At 63.9% G+C, this 19,531-nt stretch overlaps 1 protein-coding gene across 5 annotated transcripts in view; it reads right to left on the reverse strand.

The window, feature by feature from the left end:
* PIEZO1 (piezo type mechanosensitive ion channel component 1 (Er blood group)) overlaps positions 1-19,531 on the reverse strand; it is a 110,495-nt gene that overhangs the window by 1,653 nt on the left and 89,311 nt on the right. For 4 of the 5 annotated variants that reach the window (XM_048870829.2, XM_048870828.2, XM_048870827.2 and 1 more), the window contains 25 exons: positions 19,154-19,250; positions 18,083-18,251; positions 17,499-17,588; positions 17,101-17,189; positions 16,268-16,339; positions 13,280-13,380; positions 12,727-12,814; positions 12,161-12,238; positions 11,529-11,701; positions 11,338-11,450; positions 10,827-11,021; positions 9,809-10,067; positions 9,399-9,587; positions 8,218-8,623; positions 7,824-7,923; positions 7,418-7,565; positions 7,009-7,223; positions 6,379-6,537; positions 5,904-6,051; positions 3,606-3,794; positions 2,951-3,043; positions 1,897-2,069; positions 1,683-1,805; positions 945-1,024; positions 299-497 (listed from right to left, as the gene is read on the reverse strand). In XM_048870829.2, the coding sequence (XP_048726786.2) occupies positions 299-497; positions 945-1,024; positions 1,683-1,805; positions 1,897-2,069; positions 2,951-3,043; positions 3,606-3,794; positions 5,904-6,051; positions 6,379-6,537; positions 7,009-7,223; positions 7,418-7,565; positions 7,824-7,923; positions 8,218-8,623; positions 9,399-9,587; positions 9,809-10,067; positions 10,827-11,021; positions 11,338-11,450; positions 11,529-11,701; positions 12,161-12,238; positions 12,727-12,814; positions 13,280-13,380; positions 16,268-16,339; positions 17,101-17,189; positions 17,499-17,588; positions 18,083-18,251; positions 19,154-19,250 (3,746 nt within the window). The remainder of the gene's footprint in view (positions 1-298; positions 498-944; positions 1,025-1,682; positions 1,806-1,896; positions 2,070-2,950; positions 3,044-3,605; positions 3,795-5,903; positions 6,052-6,378; positions 6,538-7,008; positions 7,224-7,417; positions 7,566-7,823; positions 7,924-8,217; positions 8,624-9,398; positions 9,588-9,808; positions 10,068-10,826; positions 11,022-11,337; positions 11,451-11,528; positions 11,702-12,160; positions 12,239-12,726; positions 12,815-13,279; positions 13,381-16,267; positions 16,340-17,100; positions 17,190-17,498; positions 17,589-18,082; positions 18,252-19,153; positions 19,251-19,531) is intronic. The other variant, XM_048870830.2, reaches the window with a different exon arrangement.

The following is a 19,531-nucleotide window of genomic DNA, read 5'->3' on the forward strand; positions in this document are numbered from 1 at the left end:
CAGGGGTGCCCTCACTGTAATGGGGGGGCACCCTGCCCATCTCTTCCCCTGCCCCCCTGGTACACCAGAGCCCTGGGCTGACATCCTTCCACCCCCTTGTACTAAATAGCCACTGGGCCGCCCTGGCTGATATCCCTCCATACCTCTGAATGGCCAACTCCCCCCCCAGTGCAGCACCCCAAGGCTGCTATCCCTCCCCTCCCCTCCCCACACTAGAGCCCTGGGCTGCCCCAGCCTGGTGCCCTTCCTCCAGCAATGGCCAATGGGGGGTGGTTGTGGAAGGGGCCCTGGCACTCACCCGTAGCCGGCCAGGAAGCCCAGGCTGGGCGGGCTGACCTTGTCGTTGAAGATCACCATGGGCAGGATGTTGCAGTCCCGCTGCTGGCACTCGGTCAGCCGCACCACCCACCACTCCAGGAAGCTGTCGGTGCCGCCCCCTGCACCCACGGGCTCCCGCTTCAGCTGCACCTCCACGCCCAGGTAGCTCTCCTCCTCCTCTGCGGGGATGGGGAGAGACTGGGTCAGGGCTGGGGGCTCGCCCCCCTCCAGCCAGGCGGGACGCGTCCCCCAGCACCCCCATGGCTGGCTTCCCAGGCACTTAGCCCAGCCACCCCCCAAAGCGGCTCCTGCTGGGCCATGCCCCCGGGCAACCCCCTCCCACAGTTCCTCTGCCAACCACTGCAAGGCCCAGCCCTGCAGCAGCGCTCCCGTGGCCTGCCCGCTGGAGAGGCAAAGGGGGCCATCTTCCCCTCAGCTGCCCCCCTTCCAAGGAAGCAAGGCCCTGACGCTGCCAGCAGCATGGAGACTGGGGACACCCGTCACCCTAGAAACCAGGGACTGAGCCCCTCCTCCCTGGCACCCCGGGGGCAAGTTCCTCCCCACACCAGGCAGCCCCAGCCCCCCAGCTCAGCATGCCGGGGGCAGACCCCGGCCGGCCGGCTCACCTGGCAGCAGCTGCTTGACGGGGTTGGCCTCTGGGCCGTTGGGCGCGCGGATGTACGTGGGGAAGAGGTGGGGGACTTGCCTGCAACACAAAGGGGGGTGAGGGGAGCCAGGCCGAGCCCTCCTGCTCCTCCTGGGGTGGCCAGGCTCCGTGGGGAGCTGGGCACAGGGTGACGGCTGGGGGGCTGTCAGACTGCTTGCACCGTGCTGTTCCCCGCTCCCTGACACGCCAGCCCCTCAGCACGGCGCAGGCTGGTTTCCTCCCGGCTGTGCTGTGGGGACGGGCCCCCAGGCCTCGCGGTTCACCAGCGTGCTGGACCCAGGCAGAACCCCCCGCCCCATGGTAGTCACCCTTGAGTCACCCGTGGCTCCACCCCACCCCTAGTCACTCCACTCGTAGCCCTGACCCGCGGCCATCTACCCACCCACCCACCCTGCCCCGCCTGCTGTAGCTGACTCTGACCTGCCCCCCATTATCCCCTCCTCCCAGGGCCAACTCCCCACTTCCTGATGTGCTCTCCCCAGCGCCCTGCAGGGAGAAGCTAGTCCTCCCCCGACCCCCATGCCACGGGGCCCCAACGCCCCCGCTGGGAGGCCGTGTGACGCCCTGGGAGCCTGGCCCCCCTGCCACTGGGCAGCCGATGCTTCATTGCAGGAGGGGAGGGGTTTAACTGGAGGCTTCCAGCCCCTCCTCCGCTCCCCCGGCTCCGTCCCTGGGGCAGCGCGGTACCCACACTCACACGGGGGCGTCCCTGGTTCCCTGCAGCAGGTTGGCGAGCTCGGTGCGGACGGGGGTGCCCGGCTGCAGGTCGGTGGTGTGCTTATCGAAGGTGTGCTCCACGGTGCCCCCCTTGCCCAGGTCCCTGCCGGGAGAGAGAGGGGAGGCAGGGTGAGTGTGGAGCAGGGCACAGGCCCTGGGGGCGGCAGAGCCCCCCGCCCGGTCCCGGCCGCTACCTCTGGAAGGTCCAGGTGAGCCGCAGCGTGATGTCCGACGAGCCGTTCAGCAGCTCCCTCCGCATCTGCTCGCGGCTGGGGGGGCTGATGCTCCAGAGCGAGCCCGAGCTGCCCTCGATGCGCGCTGTCACGATGTCCTCGTAGCCGTACAGCGTGATGAACTGCATGGCCACCTGCCAGCGCGGGAGACGTCAAGGCGGGAGTGTTGGGCAGGGACCCCATCTGACAGCCCCGCCCCAGCCACGGCCCCCGCCCATCACTGACACCAGGGGCGGGGAGAGACCATCAGGGCAGGAGTGAGGGTCAGGGACCCTGCCCCAGACGGCTCCAGCCACGGCCCCCACCCATCACCGACATGGGGGTGGTGGGGAGAGACCATCAGGGCAGGAGTGCGGGGCAGAGACCCCGCCAGTCGGCCCCCCCGAGATGGCTGCCACCCCAGCCACAGCCCCCACCCATCACTGACACCGGGGGTGGGGAGAGACCCTCAGGGCAGGAATGAGGGGCGTGGACCCTGCCCGTCAGCCCCGCCCCAGATGGCTGCCACGGCCCCCACCCATCACCGACACCAGGGGCAGGGAGAGACCATCAGGGCAGGAGTGTGGGGCAGGGACCCCCCACTCCAGACAGGGCCCCCGACCCAAGTGAACAGGCCCCTGGGCTGGAGCAGTCACTGCCTTTGCACACATTAGGGACAGGCAGAAGTGGGTGTGACTCCCGCTGGGTGCAAAGGCGGCAGGCTCCGGCCTGGCAGCAGGAGCGGAGCATGGGCAGCCAGCACTGGCAGCAGTCCCGCTCCCGACTGGGAGGAGAGGGGGACGCTCAGTCCAGCCCACGCCCATGGGTGCCTCCCAGCATAGCCCCTCTGTGGGAGTGGATGGGTGAGTGTGAGCACCACCAGCCCCTCCACAGCCCCCCACGCTGACCCCCCCTTTCCCAGCCCCCCCAGCACATCCCCTGGGAGCCAGGATCTGCCCCTCCTCCTGCACCCCTCACCCGCACACCGTGGCTCCACCCGGCCATGCCCCCCACGGCTGGGGGGTGGGCCCCTTACCGGCTGCCTTTCAAACTGGTTGGTGAGCACCTCGTAGTCCTGGGGCGTGAAGGGCTGGATGGACTGCTGCTGGGCACTCATGGTGAAGAGCGGCTGCGAGGCAGCGGGGAAGGGGAGCAGGTGTTAGGGCCAGGGAGCGGGTGGGGACAGCCTCAGCAATGCCCCCCCGGGCAGCAGCACCAACCTCCTCCTGCCGCGCGGCACCCGCTGGGAAGCCCTGGGGCAAGGCTGAGCGGGAGGTCGGGGCAACAGGAGCCGCAGCCCCATCCGGCCGAGGGTCTCAGCATCCTGCGGACCCTGCGTGCCCAGGGTCACGTGAGGAGGCAGGCACAGCCAGGGAACCCAAGAGTCCGGGCCCTTACCCTGCTTCTAGACCAGCCTGCCTGCCTCTCTGCTGCCAAGCGCAGGCCAGGCATCCCCAGCCAGTGGCCTGATTCCCTATCCCACCAAGGGGGAGTCTGAGCCCAAAGCCAGGAAGGTCCCCAGACCCCCTTCCTCTCCCCAGCCAGCAGCCGGGCCATTGGGCAGCCAGAGCTGAGTGTGGCTGAGCAGAGCCCCGCTGAGCAGAGCCCCGGAGCTGCCCTGGTGGTGATCAGAGCCATGGGGGTCTGAGCCCCCCCGCAGTGGGATGCCCGGGGCCTGGCCTGGCCATTACCTCGTAGCCCCCCAGCTGGAGGGTGACGGTGACGTCAATGGGGTGGTTGACCACGCCCACCACGGAGCGCACCAGCGACATGAAGAGCAGCGGGAACCAGATGATGCAGATGAGGAAGAGGATGATAAGGCCCCCCATGCCGTACTTGACAATCTTCTTCTTCTTCTGGCCCTTGGGCTGGGGGTATTTCTGCGGGGACAGGGTGGGCTCAGCTCGGGGCCAGCGGGGCTCCCTGCAGGCACTGGCCCAGCCTGGGAAAGGACAGACCCCTGCCCTGGCGAGACAGCTGTGCTAATGGCTCCCAAGGCTCATCTCAAGGCCTTTCCCACCCTACAGGGGGCAGAGGAGGAATATGGGGGGACGAGGATCACACTAAGTTAAAACCTGAGTGACTTGGAGCACATGGTCTCCCCACACACCCCTGCGGATACCCCTCAATCCCAGCCCCTGTGTTATTCTACCCTGGGCTCCTTGCAACGCAGCTCAGCTGATGCCCCTGAGCCCCAACCCACGGCCTCCTGCTCTGCCAGTCCCGGGCTCCCCCGAGCAGGGTCCGCCAGCTGAATCAGACGTAGTCACATTCTGTGGCTGAAGAAATGCCAGGCACCTAGCTGAGATCCTCAAACTCGTTTCACTTGTCCTGGAACTCAGCTCTGCAGAAAGTGCCTGCTACACCACCCAGCCCCCCTCCCTACCCAGCTCACCCACCCCGCCCTGCCCCCTCGCACTCCCCACCCCGCCCTGTCCCTAATGCCCTTTCAGCTTCAAGTCCCCAGGCCTGGGCATAAGAACAGAGACACTGGGTCAGAACAAAGGTCCACCTAGCCCAGTATCCTGTCTTCTGACATTGGCCAATGGCAGATGTCCCAGAGGGAGAGGCCCAAGAACACCCAGAGCGTGGGATTGTATCTCTGACCATCTTGGCTAATAGCCATAGATAGACCTATCTTCCATGAGCTTTTTTTTTTTTAACCCTGTTATAGTCCTGGCCTTCACACCATCCCCTGGCAAGGAGTTCCACAGGTTGACTGTGCATTGAGTGAAGAAATACGTCCTTTTGTTTGTTTTAAACCTGCTGCCTGTTAATTTCATTGGGTGACCCCTGGTTCTTGTGTTATGAGAAGGAGTAAACAACACTTCCTGACGGACTTTCTCCACACCCGTCATGATTTTACAGACCTCTGTCATATCCCCCCTGAGTTGTCTCTTTTCCAAGCTGAACAGCCCCAGTTTTACTAATCTCTCCTCGCACGGAAGCCGTTCCATCCCCCTCATCATTTTCATTGCCCTTCTCTGCACCTCTTCTGGTTCTAACATAGCTTGTTTGACGGCTGCAGCACATTGAGCAGATGTTTTCGGGGAACTAGCCACAGTGACTCCAAGATCCCTTCCTTGAGTGGCAACAGCTCATTTATATACATTTGGGATTATTTGCCCAGTGAGCATGACTTTGTCCATAACATGTGGCGACACGGTCCCAATCAATACAGGGGTAGTTGAAATCCCCCATGATCACTGTTTTCGTGGCCTCTCCAATCCCCCTGAGCATGTCACAATCACCATGGCCATCCTGGCCAGGCGTCGGCAGCACCTTCCCACGGCCATGATCTTATCATGCAGGCATGGAATTCCTTTCCTCGGAGAGTCTAAGGGGCGCTTTCATTCATTACAGATGTTTACTGTATGGACTCTGCTTTCGCACACAGCACCACTCCCCCACGAGGGCGACCTAGTCAGTCATTCCACTATTGCTGTGCCCCATTGATTAGCACCGTTCCACCAAGTTTCCGGCATTCCTATCCTCATTTCATGCCAGCTGTTCTAGGTCACCCGTCTTCATAGTTCAACGGCCTGTATTTCTAGAGAAGCACTTGTACATTTTGTCAATATTCAGCTGCTTGCCTTCCTGTGTTAGATTTACATGAGACTCTTGTATGTTTGACTGTTCCTCACTAGCTCCTCCCTGGACTTTACCCATTTCTTTCCTGTCCTCTTTTCCAGGATATAGAGTTCTCCCTTCAATGATTTCACCCCTACGGGATGCGTCTGCCTGAACTGTGCGTTCCTCCACCTGGCTTCGTTTAGAAAACCCTCTCTGACCTTTGTAGCTACACACGCCAGCAGTTTGGCTCCACCTGGGTTTAGCGGGAGCCCATCCTTCCTGCCTAGGTTCCTCCCTTCCCAAAAGGCTGGGGGGTGAGCAAGCCAGGTCTCCATTTCCAGCGCGGCATGGCACGGGGCTGGGTGCTAGCACCATACTGTGGACAGTGGGGGGGCAGCAGGGATGGGGAGCCCTACCTTCTCAGTCTCCCGGCTGCACTTGATGATGAAGATGTTGGCGTAGATGTCCTCTACGCACATCCAGTTGGAGAGGGACAGGGTGGTGTCAGTCCAGACCCAGTCCATCACGGCCCGCAGCTCCACCAGGAAGGGCACCAGGCGAAACCTGCCACGGGCGAGGGGAGAGCGAGCAGTCACTGGCTGCACCCTGGGGGGAGCCAGCTGTCCTCTGTCCACCCTGAGTGTCCCCCTCCCCCAGGATCCCCTGCTCAGGGGCAGCCCTGAGGCCCTGGGCACATGCCAGACTGAGCCCTCCCACTCTGCCTCCCCCAGGGTCCTGGGAAGCACCACTTGGATTCAGGACCCTTCTTTACTCCTGTCCCTGGCATTGGTGCTATACAGTCCCTGCACACACTCCTGGGGAGCGAGGCTCAGAGACAAGGGGGCCAGGGTGGAGCTCACCCCCGTGAAGATCAGAGGGCAGATCCGTTACCCTTGGAAGAGGAAGAGGTTGAGGTGGTTGTATTTCTTGGTCAGGAAGTTGCCCAGGATGCGAGTCGGGTAGCCACAGCGGATCTGATAGGCTGACAGAGCGAAATAGATGCACTTCACGAAGTACCACAGCTGGGCTACTGTGTTCAGACTGAACATCCTGCAGGGGCAGAGACGGGGGGAGAGAAGTCAAAGAGATGGGGAGGCCGGCAGGCGTCTGGGCAATTTGTGCATCACTACAATTCTCGGCTCCCACCTGGCTGGGCCAGACCCCACGCAGCCTGCGCATGAAGGGGCTGTGTAATTAACAATTCGTACCGAGCGTGCACTTCCTGTCTGCAGACGCTCACCGATCTATCTGCACCCCCAGGGGAAGAGCAGGGTTATCCCTGCAGGAAATGACCTGCCCACAAAAACCAATGGCAAGATGGGAACAGAACCCAGGTGTCCTGACTCCCTAGAACCTCCCTTGGACCATAGGGCCACCCTTCCATCTGGAACGACGAGGGGCTGGGCTGGGATACTCTGGGAGCAGAGCACTGCGCAGTGCCCTCGTCTTCCATTCCACCAGACCTGGGCTGGAGCGAATGAGGTGCCCGACGGCGGCCCCAGCTCCCCGCGGCCACAGTACCTTTCGGTGACTGCGGGCAGGATGAAGAACATCCAGAGGTGGATGCCGAAGACCAGGATGACCTGGAAGATGAGCTTGCCCAGCACGGTCTTGCGGAGGTAGAGGGCGCGGTCGATGACCATGGTGGAGAACTGGATGAGCAGCATGACCAGGAAGGCCTCCGGCACCTGGTCGTCCGACAGCGAGGAGGTGATGTCGGCAGCGGCCGAGTGTTTCTGGGAGAAGCCAGAGAGACAGGCCATTACGGGGCACAACGCCTGGCCCTGGGCCCAGCTAGGTAGCCCGGGCTCCAGCCCTGCAAGGAGGCTGGAGCAGGTTAGCAGGGCGGGTGTCTGGCTCGGAGCAGTGGGCACTGCAGGTCCCTAGGGGAGCGGCCAGCCCAGCAGCCCAGCCCTGGGGCCCGGCTTACCCCAAAGGCCCAGAAGCCGAAGATGATGATGATGAAGTCGACCACGTCTGCCAGGAACATGAGGGCGTAGACATCAGTAGCAGCCTGATACTTGGTGTTCAGGATGGCGCAGAAAAAGCCCCTCAGTGGCCGATACATGTTCTGTGCCCTGAAAGTAGGTGAGGAACTCAGGCCAGGGCACCCCCGGGCAGCCAAGGGGCAGGGCCCCCCCCAGGGCCCACCAGCCGCCATCAAGCAAATCAAATGTTTGGTTGATAGAAATGGGCATCTCTTCCCCTCCCGCACCTGACAAATCTGATGGGGATGGGGGGTAGCAGGGGTGGGGAGCCAGGGTGTGCGGTGGTGGTGGGCTCAGAGGCTGGCCTGACCTCGCTGACCCTCCAGGCTGAGGGTTGGGGTCACTTACACAGCTAGGAAGAAGAGCTTGACTCTGAGCCCAGCAGCCTTCAGCTTCTCCCAGGCTGGGCTCTGCTTCTTCTCTTCCTTTTCCTTCTCTTCTTCCTCCTCTGCCATTCAAAAATCAAGGGTTAGCCCCCAGCATGCCCAGCCCGAGTGGGCTGGGGGCAGCGAGCACGTGGGCTTCTGCCCGTCGGATGGGTGGGGTAGGAGAGCACCCTGCTCTGCACTGCCCCAGAGTGGCACAGACAGGCACCCCCCAGCCTTCTCTGGCAGCGGGTCCCCACAGTGCCAGTGTTTCTAAGGGAGATCCCAGCAGAATGGCCCAGCAACCCTGCCAGGGTCCTTAGTGCCCGCCCAGTGGGGAATGTGTTCACACCACCAGGAATCCCCCGCCCATGTACCTGACACTGCTGCCGTTGCCTTCCACTTCTTGGTCCACCTCCTCTTCTCCTTCTTCTTCCGGAAGCGCAGGTGGCTCCCCTTCTCCCCCTCCCCAGCCCCCTTCTCCTGGAGCTGGGGCTCCAGCTCTGCTGACACCACCTCTGCCTCTGCACCGTCCCCCGAGTCCAGCTCGCACTGCTTCTCCTCCTCCGCCCGCTCGGCCTCGCGCTTCTCCTCCTCCGCCCGCTCGGCCTCGCGCTTCTCCTCCTCCGCCCGCTCGGCCTCGCGCTTCTCCTCCTCCGCCCGCTCGGCCTCGCGCTTCTCCTCCTCCGCCCGCTCGGCCTCGCGCTTCTCCTCCTCCGCCCGCTCGGCCTCGCGCTTCCACTTGGCGAAGGCATCCTCCTTGTGATCCCACAGGCCATAACACTGCCGGGGAGAGGGGCACCCAGGATCAGTGCCAGCTGTCTGGGGATGGGTGACTGGGGGTCGGGATCAGGGCACTGCGGTGTCCAGCCTAAAGCGTGGCATGGCATGTTCGGCTGTGCTATCCCGCACCGCAGCGCCTCCCAGGCTTTGAAAGCGGAGCCCCACTCCCATGAAACAAGACCCGCTGCAACCCCTGTGTGTTGTCAGAGGCCCAGGCACCAGGATGTAAACACCTTTCCCAGCTAGCGCTGGGCCCCACTTGCCCCTATCATTCTGCAGAGCCTGACCCTCCCCCTTCCTTCCCAAATCACTAACAACTTAAGGTACCACCGTTGGCACCTACTGAAACCCGGGGGGGGGGTGACACCCCCATCCAAGCAACTGTCTCCAGCGCCCTGACTTCAGGCAGACTTGCTGTACGGGTTACATTGGCCTCACCGCCCGAAGACGGCCGGAACCACGAGTGACTGATTTCCGTGCCGAGACGCCGGGGAGCCATTCAGAGGCTCTCTGTGCCCCCAGCTGGTCCTATGCCCCCAGGGGTGTACCCCTAGCTTTGGGAAAGGCTGCCACCCCAAATTCCAGCACCCCACCTCTGCTACCATACTTCCTGGAGCTTCCAAGGTAACAGCACTGCTGGCACATGGTGGACCCAGGGCTTGGGCCATCCCCCTGCCTGGGGCAGTGAGCCTCAAGGCCTGGCTCCCAAGAACTCAGGCAGGTCGCCCCACGGCATCTCAGTCACAAGTCGCATACACCGGCTGCAACGTCTTACCAGCAGGAGGGAGCGGTGGAAAAACAGAGCCATGAGCTGGACAAGGTCAAACTTGAGGTAGTGGTCGGTCTTCTCCAGGCCCAGGATGCGCGGCGGGAAGAAGGGCTTGGCCTCGTTCCGCACCAGTGAGGAGTAGCTGTTCCAAGGGAAGAACCCGAACTGGAAGAGGTATTTCACCACCACTACCACCTGCGGAGGGGAGAGGGGGTCAGCGGGGAGCCCAGGTGGGAGTGCTCCGACCCCAGAGCTCAGCCACATGCCTCACCCCGCCGTGCAACCAGGCAGGACGCGGGGCCCAGCATGCCCCACCCCAGCCCGCCGGGGGGCAGAGTGAAGGCTGGCTTCCTTGCTGGCACATGGCAGCGCCTGCGTTTCTGTCGCACAGGAGCCAGCCTGGAGAGGGCACCCACCTCGGTGAAGATGATGGCCGTCATCCAGAAGCGCTTGCTGGGCCGTGGGATGGAGAGCATGGCCCACAGGAAGACCAGGATGGGCAGGAAGAGGGAGATGACGGAAGCCGTCACCATGTTGTTGAGGATGATGATGAAGTAGCAGAGTAGCTCGGAATGGGCAGCCACGAAGTGGTACAGGGCCAGCAGCAGCTTGAGGAAGCGGTTCTGGGACAGGTAGAACTGCTCAGACTCCTCCAGCTCCTGGAAGATCACCTGCCTGGGAAGCACAGAGCCAAACGTGGGCTGATCCTCCTGCCTGCGGGATCAGGGGATACGCTTGGTACGCCCAGTGTTGCCCTCTAGTGGCTGAGCCCTGGGACAGATAAGGGACCTGCTCTGCTACCAGCTAAGGGAAACCCTCTCTAGCTCCACTGGCAGAGGCCTGTGTTTGGGGTGCTGCGCTCCCCTGTTTGTGTCCTGCCTCCCTGGAGGGAGTGTCATTTACACAGGAGCTGGGTCTTCTACGTCCACAGGCCTGCTCTGTCCTGCCGAGGGAAAAGACAGGCTGGGAGCCTAGCAACGCCTTCCCCAGGGATCCCCCCACTCCCCAGCACCTGCCGCCCTTTCTCTGCCCGTCTTTTGGCTCAGGCAAGCTGCATGGGACTCCAGGAAGCCAGAGCAGTCCAAGGGCTCCCCTTCTCCCGGGGCTGCACACACAGCCACTCGCCCGTGGCCTGGCTGAGTTACTGGGAGATCAACGCCCAGATTGAACCGGGTCTCTCACCTCCGTGTGCGGAGCACCGAGCCCCAGGGCTACTGCCCGGAGCTGCTGCCCGTGGGGGCTGGCTGAGCAGCCATGGAGCAGCGACGCAGACACACATCTGCGACTAGAGGCCACCATGCACACCGTGAAACTAACGAGCACATCCCAGTGGCTGCTGCAGGCTTCTGAGGTCACGTCCTTCCTAGCCAGAGCCATGCTAATTTGCATGGCTTTCCCACAATGCTTTGCCTCTCACTCTGAGCCGTCCACTACCTGTTGGAGAGCAGCTCACTGGCCGTCCGGGTCCGGTTTCTGGGATACACCAGGAGCTCCTGAGACCCCTGGATCCGCTCCACATCCTCCTGGGAGCCCATCTGCTCCTCGCTGTGGTAGCCGGTTGTCACGGGGGAGGTGGTGTCGTTAGTGACCTCAGCCCCACTGCTGAGAAGGTCTCCTCCTTCGCACCCACTGGGAGGGCAACAAGCACAGGGTCAGGCTCTCCCCGAGCAGCCAGGGCTTGCATCGGGGGAAGCACCGCTGCCCCCCGGCCTGGGCGATGCTGGGGTTCAGAGGTGGGCATGGCAGGGTTGGCGTGGCGTGGCTGAGGGGAGAGCACAGGTGGCAGGAGGGGAGGAGCAGCAGTCCCGGCTGCCACAGGGAGGGATCACTTGGGGGGCAGAGAGGTGGCAGAAGAGGGCACCAGACTGCAGAGAAGGAAGCAGAGTAACCCGGCTCCGGGCCGAGCTGCCTCTGCCCAGGTCCCCTAGGCCATCTATGCACCTGCCTTGAAGCCATGCTGTTGCGAGAGCCCACGGCGACGGCCGCCTGCAGGCCCATCTCGTCGCCCAGCGCCGGCTGGTACAGGTCGTCCAGGACCCCGCTGTGCACCTCGTCTCCCTGCCAGGGGAACCGCAGCGTCACCCAGCGCCCCTCGGCCTGGCGCCTGCAGCGCTCCTCCCCCCCGCCCACACCTACCTGGCACAGCTTCTGGGTGAGGACGTATCTCTCCACCCACAGGACGGTGGACATGTCCCTGTGCTCCTTGGTGAAGGTGTGGAGCCACTGGGTGAGCCCGTCCACCGTGGCCTGGCACAGCACCCATAGGAAACGCACCACGTTCAGCGCCCGCTGCATTGTGTTGCTCCTCTCTGCGGGGACGGGGAGGGGGAAGCTGCTTTCTGGAACCGCGGCACCCAGCTCGGGGAGGGGCCCCTGTCCACCCAGAGGTCAGGGAGGGTCCGGGCTGGTCTCCCCCATGGCTCACGCAGCGCCTGGCTGCTCTCACAAGGGCCTGGCAGCACCTGGTGCCTGACTGAGCCCCCCGCGCCCAGGCCAGAGCAGGGTCCAGTCTGGCAGCCCCCTCCCCCCCCGCCTCCTGTCAACCCCCTTGGGGCGTGGCTATGCTGCCCTGCTGGCTGTGGGCACGACCCCTCCCCGGGCCCTGCGGGGAGCAGGGCAGGTCATCCCCAGGGGGAGCGATCTCCGGCAGATCCCACGCTCGGTGTGCGGGGGAGGGAGTGGGGCCTGGCACAGGGCGGGAGGCAATCAGGGCTATGGGGGGCCCGTGCCATGGGGGACGCAAACCCCTAGAACTCCCCATCTCCCACCTGTGTCCTCTTCCTCCTCTTGGTCCTCAGGCTCTTCAGGTGCGTCGGCCTCACAGACGTCTCCGTCTCCGCCGTCCCCTGCACGGCAGGGTGGGTTACACCCCCGAAACCAGCTGCCCGCCCAGCCTGCCGTCTCCAGACGCTCACGCGCAGCCTCCGTGGGGCTGGTCGTCATTGCCCCCTCGGGCTGGCCCGCGACAAGGCTCCTATGGGGCCTGTGGGCACTGGGCGGGGAGCTGGGCCCCTCTCCAGCAAGGATCGCCACATCCCTCCTGGGGCGGGGAATGGGGCCACAGAGAGGAGGGGGAAAGGACAGGGAGGGGAATGGAGCCATTGGGATCAGGGGGAAGGACACCCCTTCTCCACGTGGGGCTGGGATGCTGCTGGCCTCCCCAGCTGTGACGTCGCCTCTGTCACGCTCTCCCCTCCAACGGACAGGACGCGCCCAGCCAGGGCTCCTCCCAGCTTGGGCAGGGACACGCTGCGAGCCCAGGGGGCTCCCTGCCGCCATCTATCTCAGCCAGGGCGAGCCAGGCAAGGGGCAGAGGAGGGCAAGCCAGTCCCACCTGCTGGCAACTCAGCGTCCTCCCGGTCCTGCTGCTGCCGCTCCTTCAGCACAGACTTGGCATTGGTCACCCAGGCTTGATACGCCAGCTGGAGCCGAGAGACAAGGTGCAGAGCTCAGTGTCCGGCAGCCGCCAGCCCCACCGCGCCAGCCCTGCCCAGGACCAACCTGCCCCGCTGCCCCTCCTGGTGAGCAGAGGGCAGACAGGCAGCTGGGGGGTGGTTCCTGCCCAGAGATTTGTGCCAAAGTATCACCGGGCTCCACAAGCTATCCAGGGTGCCCTCCTGGCACTGGAGTCTGGTCCCGTCTATCCCCGGGGACGGCACCAAGGGAGCCCAGGGGCCATCACTGCAGCCTGGCCGAGGAGGGCGAAAGAGGATGCGGGATGGAGACGGCCAGCACGGTGGGGAGAGCTGGGGGCAGGGGCGAGACAGATGGCTAAGTACAGGGATAGGTGGCCAGAATGCAGATGGATGGACGGACAGATGGGCAGAGCAGACAGACGGACACGTAGCTGCCCGGCTCCAGCAGGGCCGGCTGGGGGCTGCCCTTACCTGGAATGCACTCTGCTTGGCTGGCTTCTGCTCCTCCAAGCTGGCCTCCTCCTCCTCCTCGCTGTCCGACTCGAAGAGGAAATACTCACCTGAGTGCAGGACTGCAGGGAGCCGGGGGGAGACAACACACAACAGCCGGTGTCATGGAGGGACCTGCAGAGGACGCAGCCCAGGAGGGAAGGTTCCTGCCCCCACCCCCTTGACTCCTGGCGGAGGGGAATGGCACTCAGGCTAGGCCCCACCGCACTGACGGGTCTGTGGGGTTTGACCAGCACAGTTCAGGATAAGGTGAAGTCAGGCCTACAGCCCCGGGGGCAGAGCCAACCTGGAGGCTGCCCTGAGTGTGGTGAATCTCAGGACTTCATTAGTTCAACCCAGCGAGCAGTCGCTTACCCTCCAGTCACGGTGCTCCTCCCGGCGGGCTCCCCACGGACTCCACTCTCGCTGCGCGTGAGACCTGCGCCTGGCCGTGGGGCCCTGCCTGCGCCCTACACGTCCTCACACCCCCACCCGAGGGCACTAAGGGAGCCCAATCCCCCAGTTCCTTCCCCGGGACCCCAGAGGAGCAGTGGGGAAAGCGGGCAGGGCGAGGAAGCCACATGGACAACCCAGCTCGAGGAACCACCCTTGCTGCAGGGTCAGGAACCATCCTCTCCGGGTGGCTGGCCAGCTGGCTCCTGCTCCTGATGGCTCCCAAGCATGGAGGTGGGTAGGAATTCACCAGCAGGATGGCCCTGCCAAAATGGGCCTCCCATCCAGACACCTCTGCTAACGAGCAGTATCTTGGAGGGGGAAGCCCGAGGTCTGCGAGGCTGCCCTGCCTTTGAGAAATGGGGACATTCTTCAGGCAGGACCCAGAGGCTGCCTCAGTTCCAGAGGAACGAGCGCTACCGTGGCGTTTTGGATCCAACATGGTTAGCTCCTACCATGTCTTCACCGGTGGAGAACGGCTAGGAGGTGTCCATGGCCCCTGGTCTCTATCAGCAAAGGCCAAGTTCAGCATGGGGGTATCCCGGAATCATTCTGTTCTGCTGGCATGACGCGCCAAGCTCCCTGTGAGGTCTCTTCCTGCTACCTCTCATGGACTCCTCTTCCACCGTGCCACCGAGGGAGGGGAGGGGGAGGGTGGGAGCTGAGCCCTGCTCTGCCCAGCACAGGAGGAGGAAGAGGACTTTACTTCCTCCTAGGGAGGGACCCGTCTATCAGGCCGTGGTGGAGGAGAAGAGAGTACAAGGGACACCTCCCTTACCCTGGCGTACCGACATCTCTGACACTGACAGTTTGGATAGGCAGCTTTGGAGGGAGAGGTGATGGCTACTTGGCCCACAGATAAAGCACTCAGCACCAGCTAGGTGCCAGGAGAGCTGGTGCCATGGTGCCAGGTCCCAGAGATGGTTCCCAGGCAATCAAGACAGGGCTGGATGGCACGGTGGTCTGAGTACTGATGCCCGTGGGGCCGGGGGCTGGTAGCAAGAGTGACAGGGACTGCTGTGCTCTTGGAGGTCAGTCCTAGGCACCAGGCGCAGGGTTTCCAGCCTCTGGCCCTTTACACGCAGAGCCTGAGACGAGTCACAGGTCTGTCATCTTGCGGCTCGACCTGCTGGCCATGGAGATGGCGCCCGTGCATTGGCTGTGCCCTGGAGCAACACTGCTTCCAGCCCCGGTCACACGATGTCGACGCTGGGGTGGTGGCGGGCAAACAGGGCTTTGAGCAAATGCGGCCTGGGAGCTGGGCGTGGACTCTGGGGCACTGGACTGAGAGACGGTGCTCTGGATGAGCCCCTCCTGGAGCTGGGGGAGGCTGGATCCAATCTCTCGAGGAGGGACAGCTCCAGGCAGGCGTCCCTCGCACCATGAGCACTTGGAGAAAGAGCAATGGGCGGCACGTCCCTCTGGGCCGCGTCCCTCTCGTACGTGGGCCAGGCACTGCGGGGCCAGCACGAACAGGCTTGGGAGTGTGCCACAGGGCAGCAGCCTCAAACCCCCGAGATTTCGCTTGTGCCATGTGGCTAGTGCCATGTTCCGAGCCTACCTGAACCTTGGCGAAGACATAAATATACACACAGCTACTCTGCCGAGAGGCGATCAACTAATGGCCTACACAGCACCGGCATGGTGCGCAGAGGGACGGTGGACACTGCACTGGTCTGTCCTGCGGCCCCGGGGGGTCAGAAGGAACCGAGGGGCGGTTGGGTCGGCTCCGTGCACTTTATGCCCTTGGGCGGAGGGTTGGGGGTGGACACCTAGGGCACAGGCACAGGCCCTGTACACACTGACGGCCAAAGAATCTGATCTCATGCACCCACGCACCAAGAGTGGAGTCCCCGAAGAGCCGCCGAGCGCTCAAACAGCTGCATCCCAATCAGCCCTGGAGCCCGCGGGTAGCACCCTGGGGCGCAGTGCTCACAGAGCACCCTGGCACCTCTACGGCCAGGCACTCGGGGATTTTCTGGGGCCATGTGCCAGCTTGCACCAGTGACTCGCCCCAGGAGGAACTGGTGCGCACGAGCAGCTGAATGGCACACGCCTCTGTAGGCAGGGCCCATGTGAATGCTCCGGGGAAGCCATTCTGCTCACGGAACTGAGCCTTGCCTCGGTTTAAGCCTGGAGCCTGGAGTTTGTCCCGGGACTTGCCTACAAACGGGCTCCAATGGACACCGAGGATTTGTCCCTGCGCCCCTCACTGGATTAGTACCGACAAGCACAGAAACACCAGGTTAGCGCCCCAGGGTGGGGTGGGACGCAGAGGGGAAGGGAGCCGGGCTCGGGGCCATGCAGGACAGGACAGACCGCCAGCACCGGTGCCAGCCACGAGGAAGGCAGCTCTGGAGCTGCTGCCCCAGGGCTGCAGAGGGGACGGGCAGCCGGCTGGGGATCGGCCCTGCCCCTGCTGCAGCCCCCCACAGGCGTCAGTGACTCGCCACCAGAAGGGTTAGAGCCGAGGGCAGTCGCCCGTGTTAGTGCTCCATGCTGGGGCGGGGGGAGTACCTGCGGCATGGTCTAACCAGGGCCGCCACCAACTCTTCCTCTGCCGGGAAGGGTCCTTCTCGCCACTTGGCTCTGCGGAACGGGCACATCGGAGGGTGAGGACCCCGTCAGCCGGGGCAGGACGCCTGCTGGCTGCACCAGCTTGCACCCAGCCACCCTGCCCCACGGCAGCCAAGACCACCTCAAAGATCTCGGCCTGGGGCAGGGCACATGAGGCGAGGTGACGGGCCACACCCAAAGCACTGGGTGGAAATGAACACGCCCAGTATGCCCGAGCCAGCCCCTGAGGCTACTTGGGGGCGAGTGAGGCAGGGAGGGAGGATCCCTAGCTTGCTCACACTCTTCACAGCACAGCCGTGGCCCCAGCAGCTCCCAGGCCGGCAAAGGAACTAGTGCTGCTGTGGGGGCCTGAAACCAGCCGTACCCCAGGGGTGGCACCATCTGAGGGCAAACAACCTCGCTGCACTGATAAGGGAGGGTCTGGGGGAGAACGGGGACGGATGCGAGGCTTCCCGGGGCAGGGGAATGACAGACACACATGGGAGGGAGGGACAGACAGAGGTTTCTGCTCAGCGTGGGGGATTAGGGGCCACCTGGGCTAAGGCTCTCCAGGGTACCGGGTGTGGGGCGCACAGCCCCACCGCATGCACCCCGGGTCCCCAAAAGTCACTGCCAGTTCCCTCCTGCCCTACAGCCCGTCCTACCCAGCCAGGCTCCCACTGGAATACCAGCCCGGTGATGGGCACTGGGTGCACAGGACTCCCTGGGGGTGGCAGCAGAAGCTAGCTCTGCCACTCCTATGGTGCCAGGCTGCGCCCCCCCACCCCCCTCACCTGGTTGGTCCTCATCCGGGGCCTCGGCAGAGTCGCTGGGGTGTTGCCCCATGTGGTACTTCTCCTGCTTTGCCCGGATCCTCTCCATCCTGCAGCCACAAACACAGAGCAGCTGCGGGCGTTGTCGCTGTCCGTCTCCCCACTCCGGCCTTCTGTCTGATCACAGCCTGGGCCTGGAACCCCCCTTGCCCGCTGTGGAGTCCCCCAGCATGCAGCGGCCCCAGCCACGGGTACAGGAGACCTTCTCCTTGCCCAGTTCCTCCCCTGCCCCCAGCTGGAGGGTCCATCTCCCCCCACGGAGCCGGGCGGCTAGCCTCCACTCCCCAGGCCCCCGTTTCCAGAGGGGCTGTGGGCAGCGAGAACCCCCAGCCTGGGACCCGCCCTCTCTGCTGACTCACTGTCGCTTGAGCTGGGCTAGTGACTTCTCCTCGGTCTGCCGGTGGGAACTCATGCTCTTCAGGGTGCTGGCCTTGTACAGCGCGAATCCTCTGCAGAGACACCACGGGGCAGTGAGCCATGGCACGCCCCCCCGCACACTGCCCCCTGCCCGGGCACTCCAGGCACCTGCTCCAGAGAACGGCGAGACAACCTCCGCCCCCGGGGCACTGCGCCCAGAGCTTGGGGCACAAGGGATCAAGAGGCACCTCCAGCCTCCCCTGGGGCCCCAGAGAGCCAGGCTCTCCAGCCCCTCCTGGCCTCTCGGATGGGGGCCTCCAGCACAGGGGCCCAGGGACCCACAGGAACTAGGGCCTCCAGTCCCTGGTGCTCCATGGGAGCTGGGGGCTGTGGGAAATGCAGCCTGCAGCCTCTGCAGGGGGCACAAGCAGGAAATGCCACCTCCATGCCCCGTCTGGTTCTCAGAGCACAGGCTGGGCCGGGGGCAGAAGCGCCTCACAGGGAGATCCCTCTCCCCATGCCCCTGCAGTGAGTGGGCTCCCCGCCTGCCCCACCAGCACGCATCCCCTGGCCGTGCCGCCCCCACCTGGAGGCCTGCAGGGCCGAGGCCTGGAGCTCCGTCATGACATGCAGGAAATAGTAACTGAGGAAGACTCTGCGCTGAAGGAGGAGGAAGAAGAAGCAGATGCTGTCCCAGATGATGCCAGCCTCCTCTATGGGCAGCGAGCAGTCCTGGTCCTTGCCCATCTCCTTGGCTGGCAAAGCAGAGAGACAGGAGCGTTCAGGGCACAAGGCAAAGCCCAGCAACCGCAAGGCAAACAGCAACGCGAGGCTAGGCCGGACTCCATCCCTGGCACTAGGGCTATGTCTACACAGCACACGAACCCAGGTCCTGACTCGGGTTTGAGCCCACACCCCTCTTCCGTCCACACACAGATCTGTCTGACTTGGGTCACAAGCACTCAGGAACCCGGTCCTTGGACCCTGCTGTGGGGAGGGTCACAGCCTGAGTCCTGTTGTGATTGAGGGCCAAGCCCCGTCGCTGTGCAGTGTAGACACAGCTCAAACCGCAGACCCAGCTCAGAAGGGCTGCACAGCGCAGTGTGGATGTGCTAACACGGCTGAGAGACCCAGGTTCAGCACCTGTAAGTCCAGGTTTACAGTGCAGTGTGGACACTCCAGGGTGGGCTTGAAAACCCCGAGTCTACAATGCAGTGTAGACACATCCTTGGAGATCCTGGGCCTCAACCCCCACACTGCAGGCATCAAAATCTCCGGGACTCAGCCCCCACCTTCTGGGCACTGGGAGACCCCAGGCTCCCTTCCCACAGTTCTGGGCCCCCCACTTACAACCCCACAACACCCTGAGCCTCAGCCCCTCCCAGCCTCTTGACCTTGGGGGGACCCCAGGCCCCAATGGGCCAGACCCTCACTTCCAGCCCCCTGGTACTGGGATAGGCCCATGGTCCAAGTCCTGGCATACAGCAGTGGGGTGTGAGAGAGCAGTGGGGCTAGTATGAAGCCTCTGCTCCCCCCCAGAGATACTGTCCAAGCCAAGACAGAGGCGGAGATGTCTGTGGCTGTGCCCAGGGTGCCCACGCTAACCCTGCCAGCGCGGCCTGCCCGCGGGTGCTCTGCCCAGCAGAGGGATACTCACGGTCATAGTAGCCCTTGACGGTACAAACCAGGCTGAAGAGCTGGATCACCCAGCAGAAATTACTTTGCATCTGCTGCACGAAGACGCAGGAGAGGAGCTGCCGGGACAGAGTGGGGGAGGGGGTCAGACCCCCTCGCTGGGCAAACAGCATGGGACTATTCCCCTCCCCACACGCTGCCTGCCTGGGCCCCTGCCACTCTGCTCCGCACCACCCTTTGTCTAAAGGAAATGCATGCCCAGCCCGGCCCCTGCCAGGGCTTCCGAAAGCACAGGTAGAAGGCCCCTACGGAGGAGGGGGCTCCCACAGGGGCGCGTGAACCATGCCCAACCCATCCAGCCCCAGGGGCACATGGGGGTCTGAATTCTGCACGGACAAGA

This window comes from Caretta caretta, chromosome 12, assembly GCF_965140235.1.
Source record: "Caretta caretta isolate rCarCar2 chromosome 12, rCarCar1.hap1, whole genome shotgun sequence".
Taxonomy (NCBI): Eukaryota; Metazoa; Chordata; order Testudines; family Cheloniidae; genus Caretta; species Caretta caretta.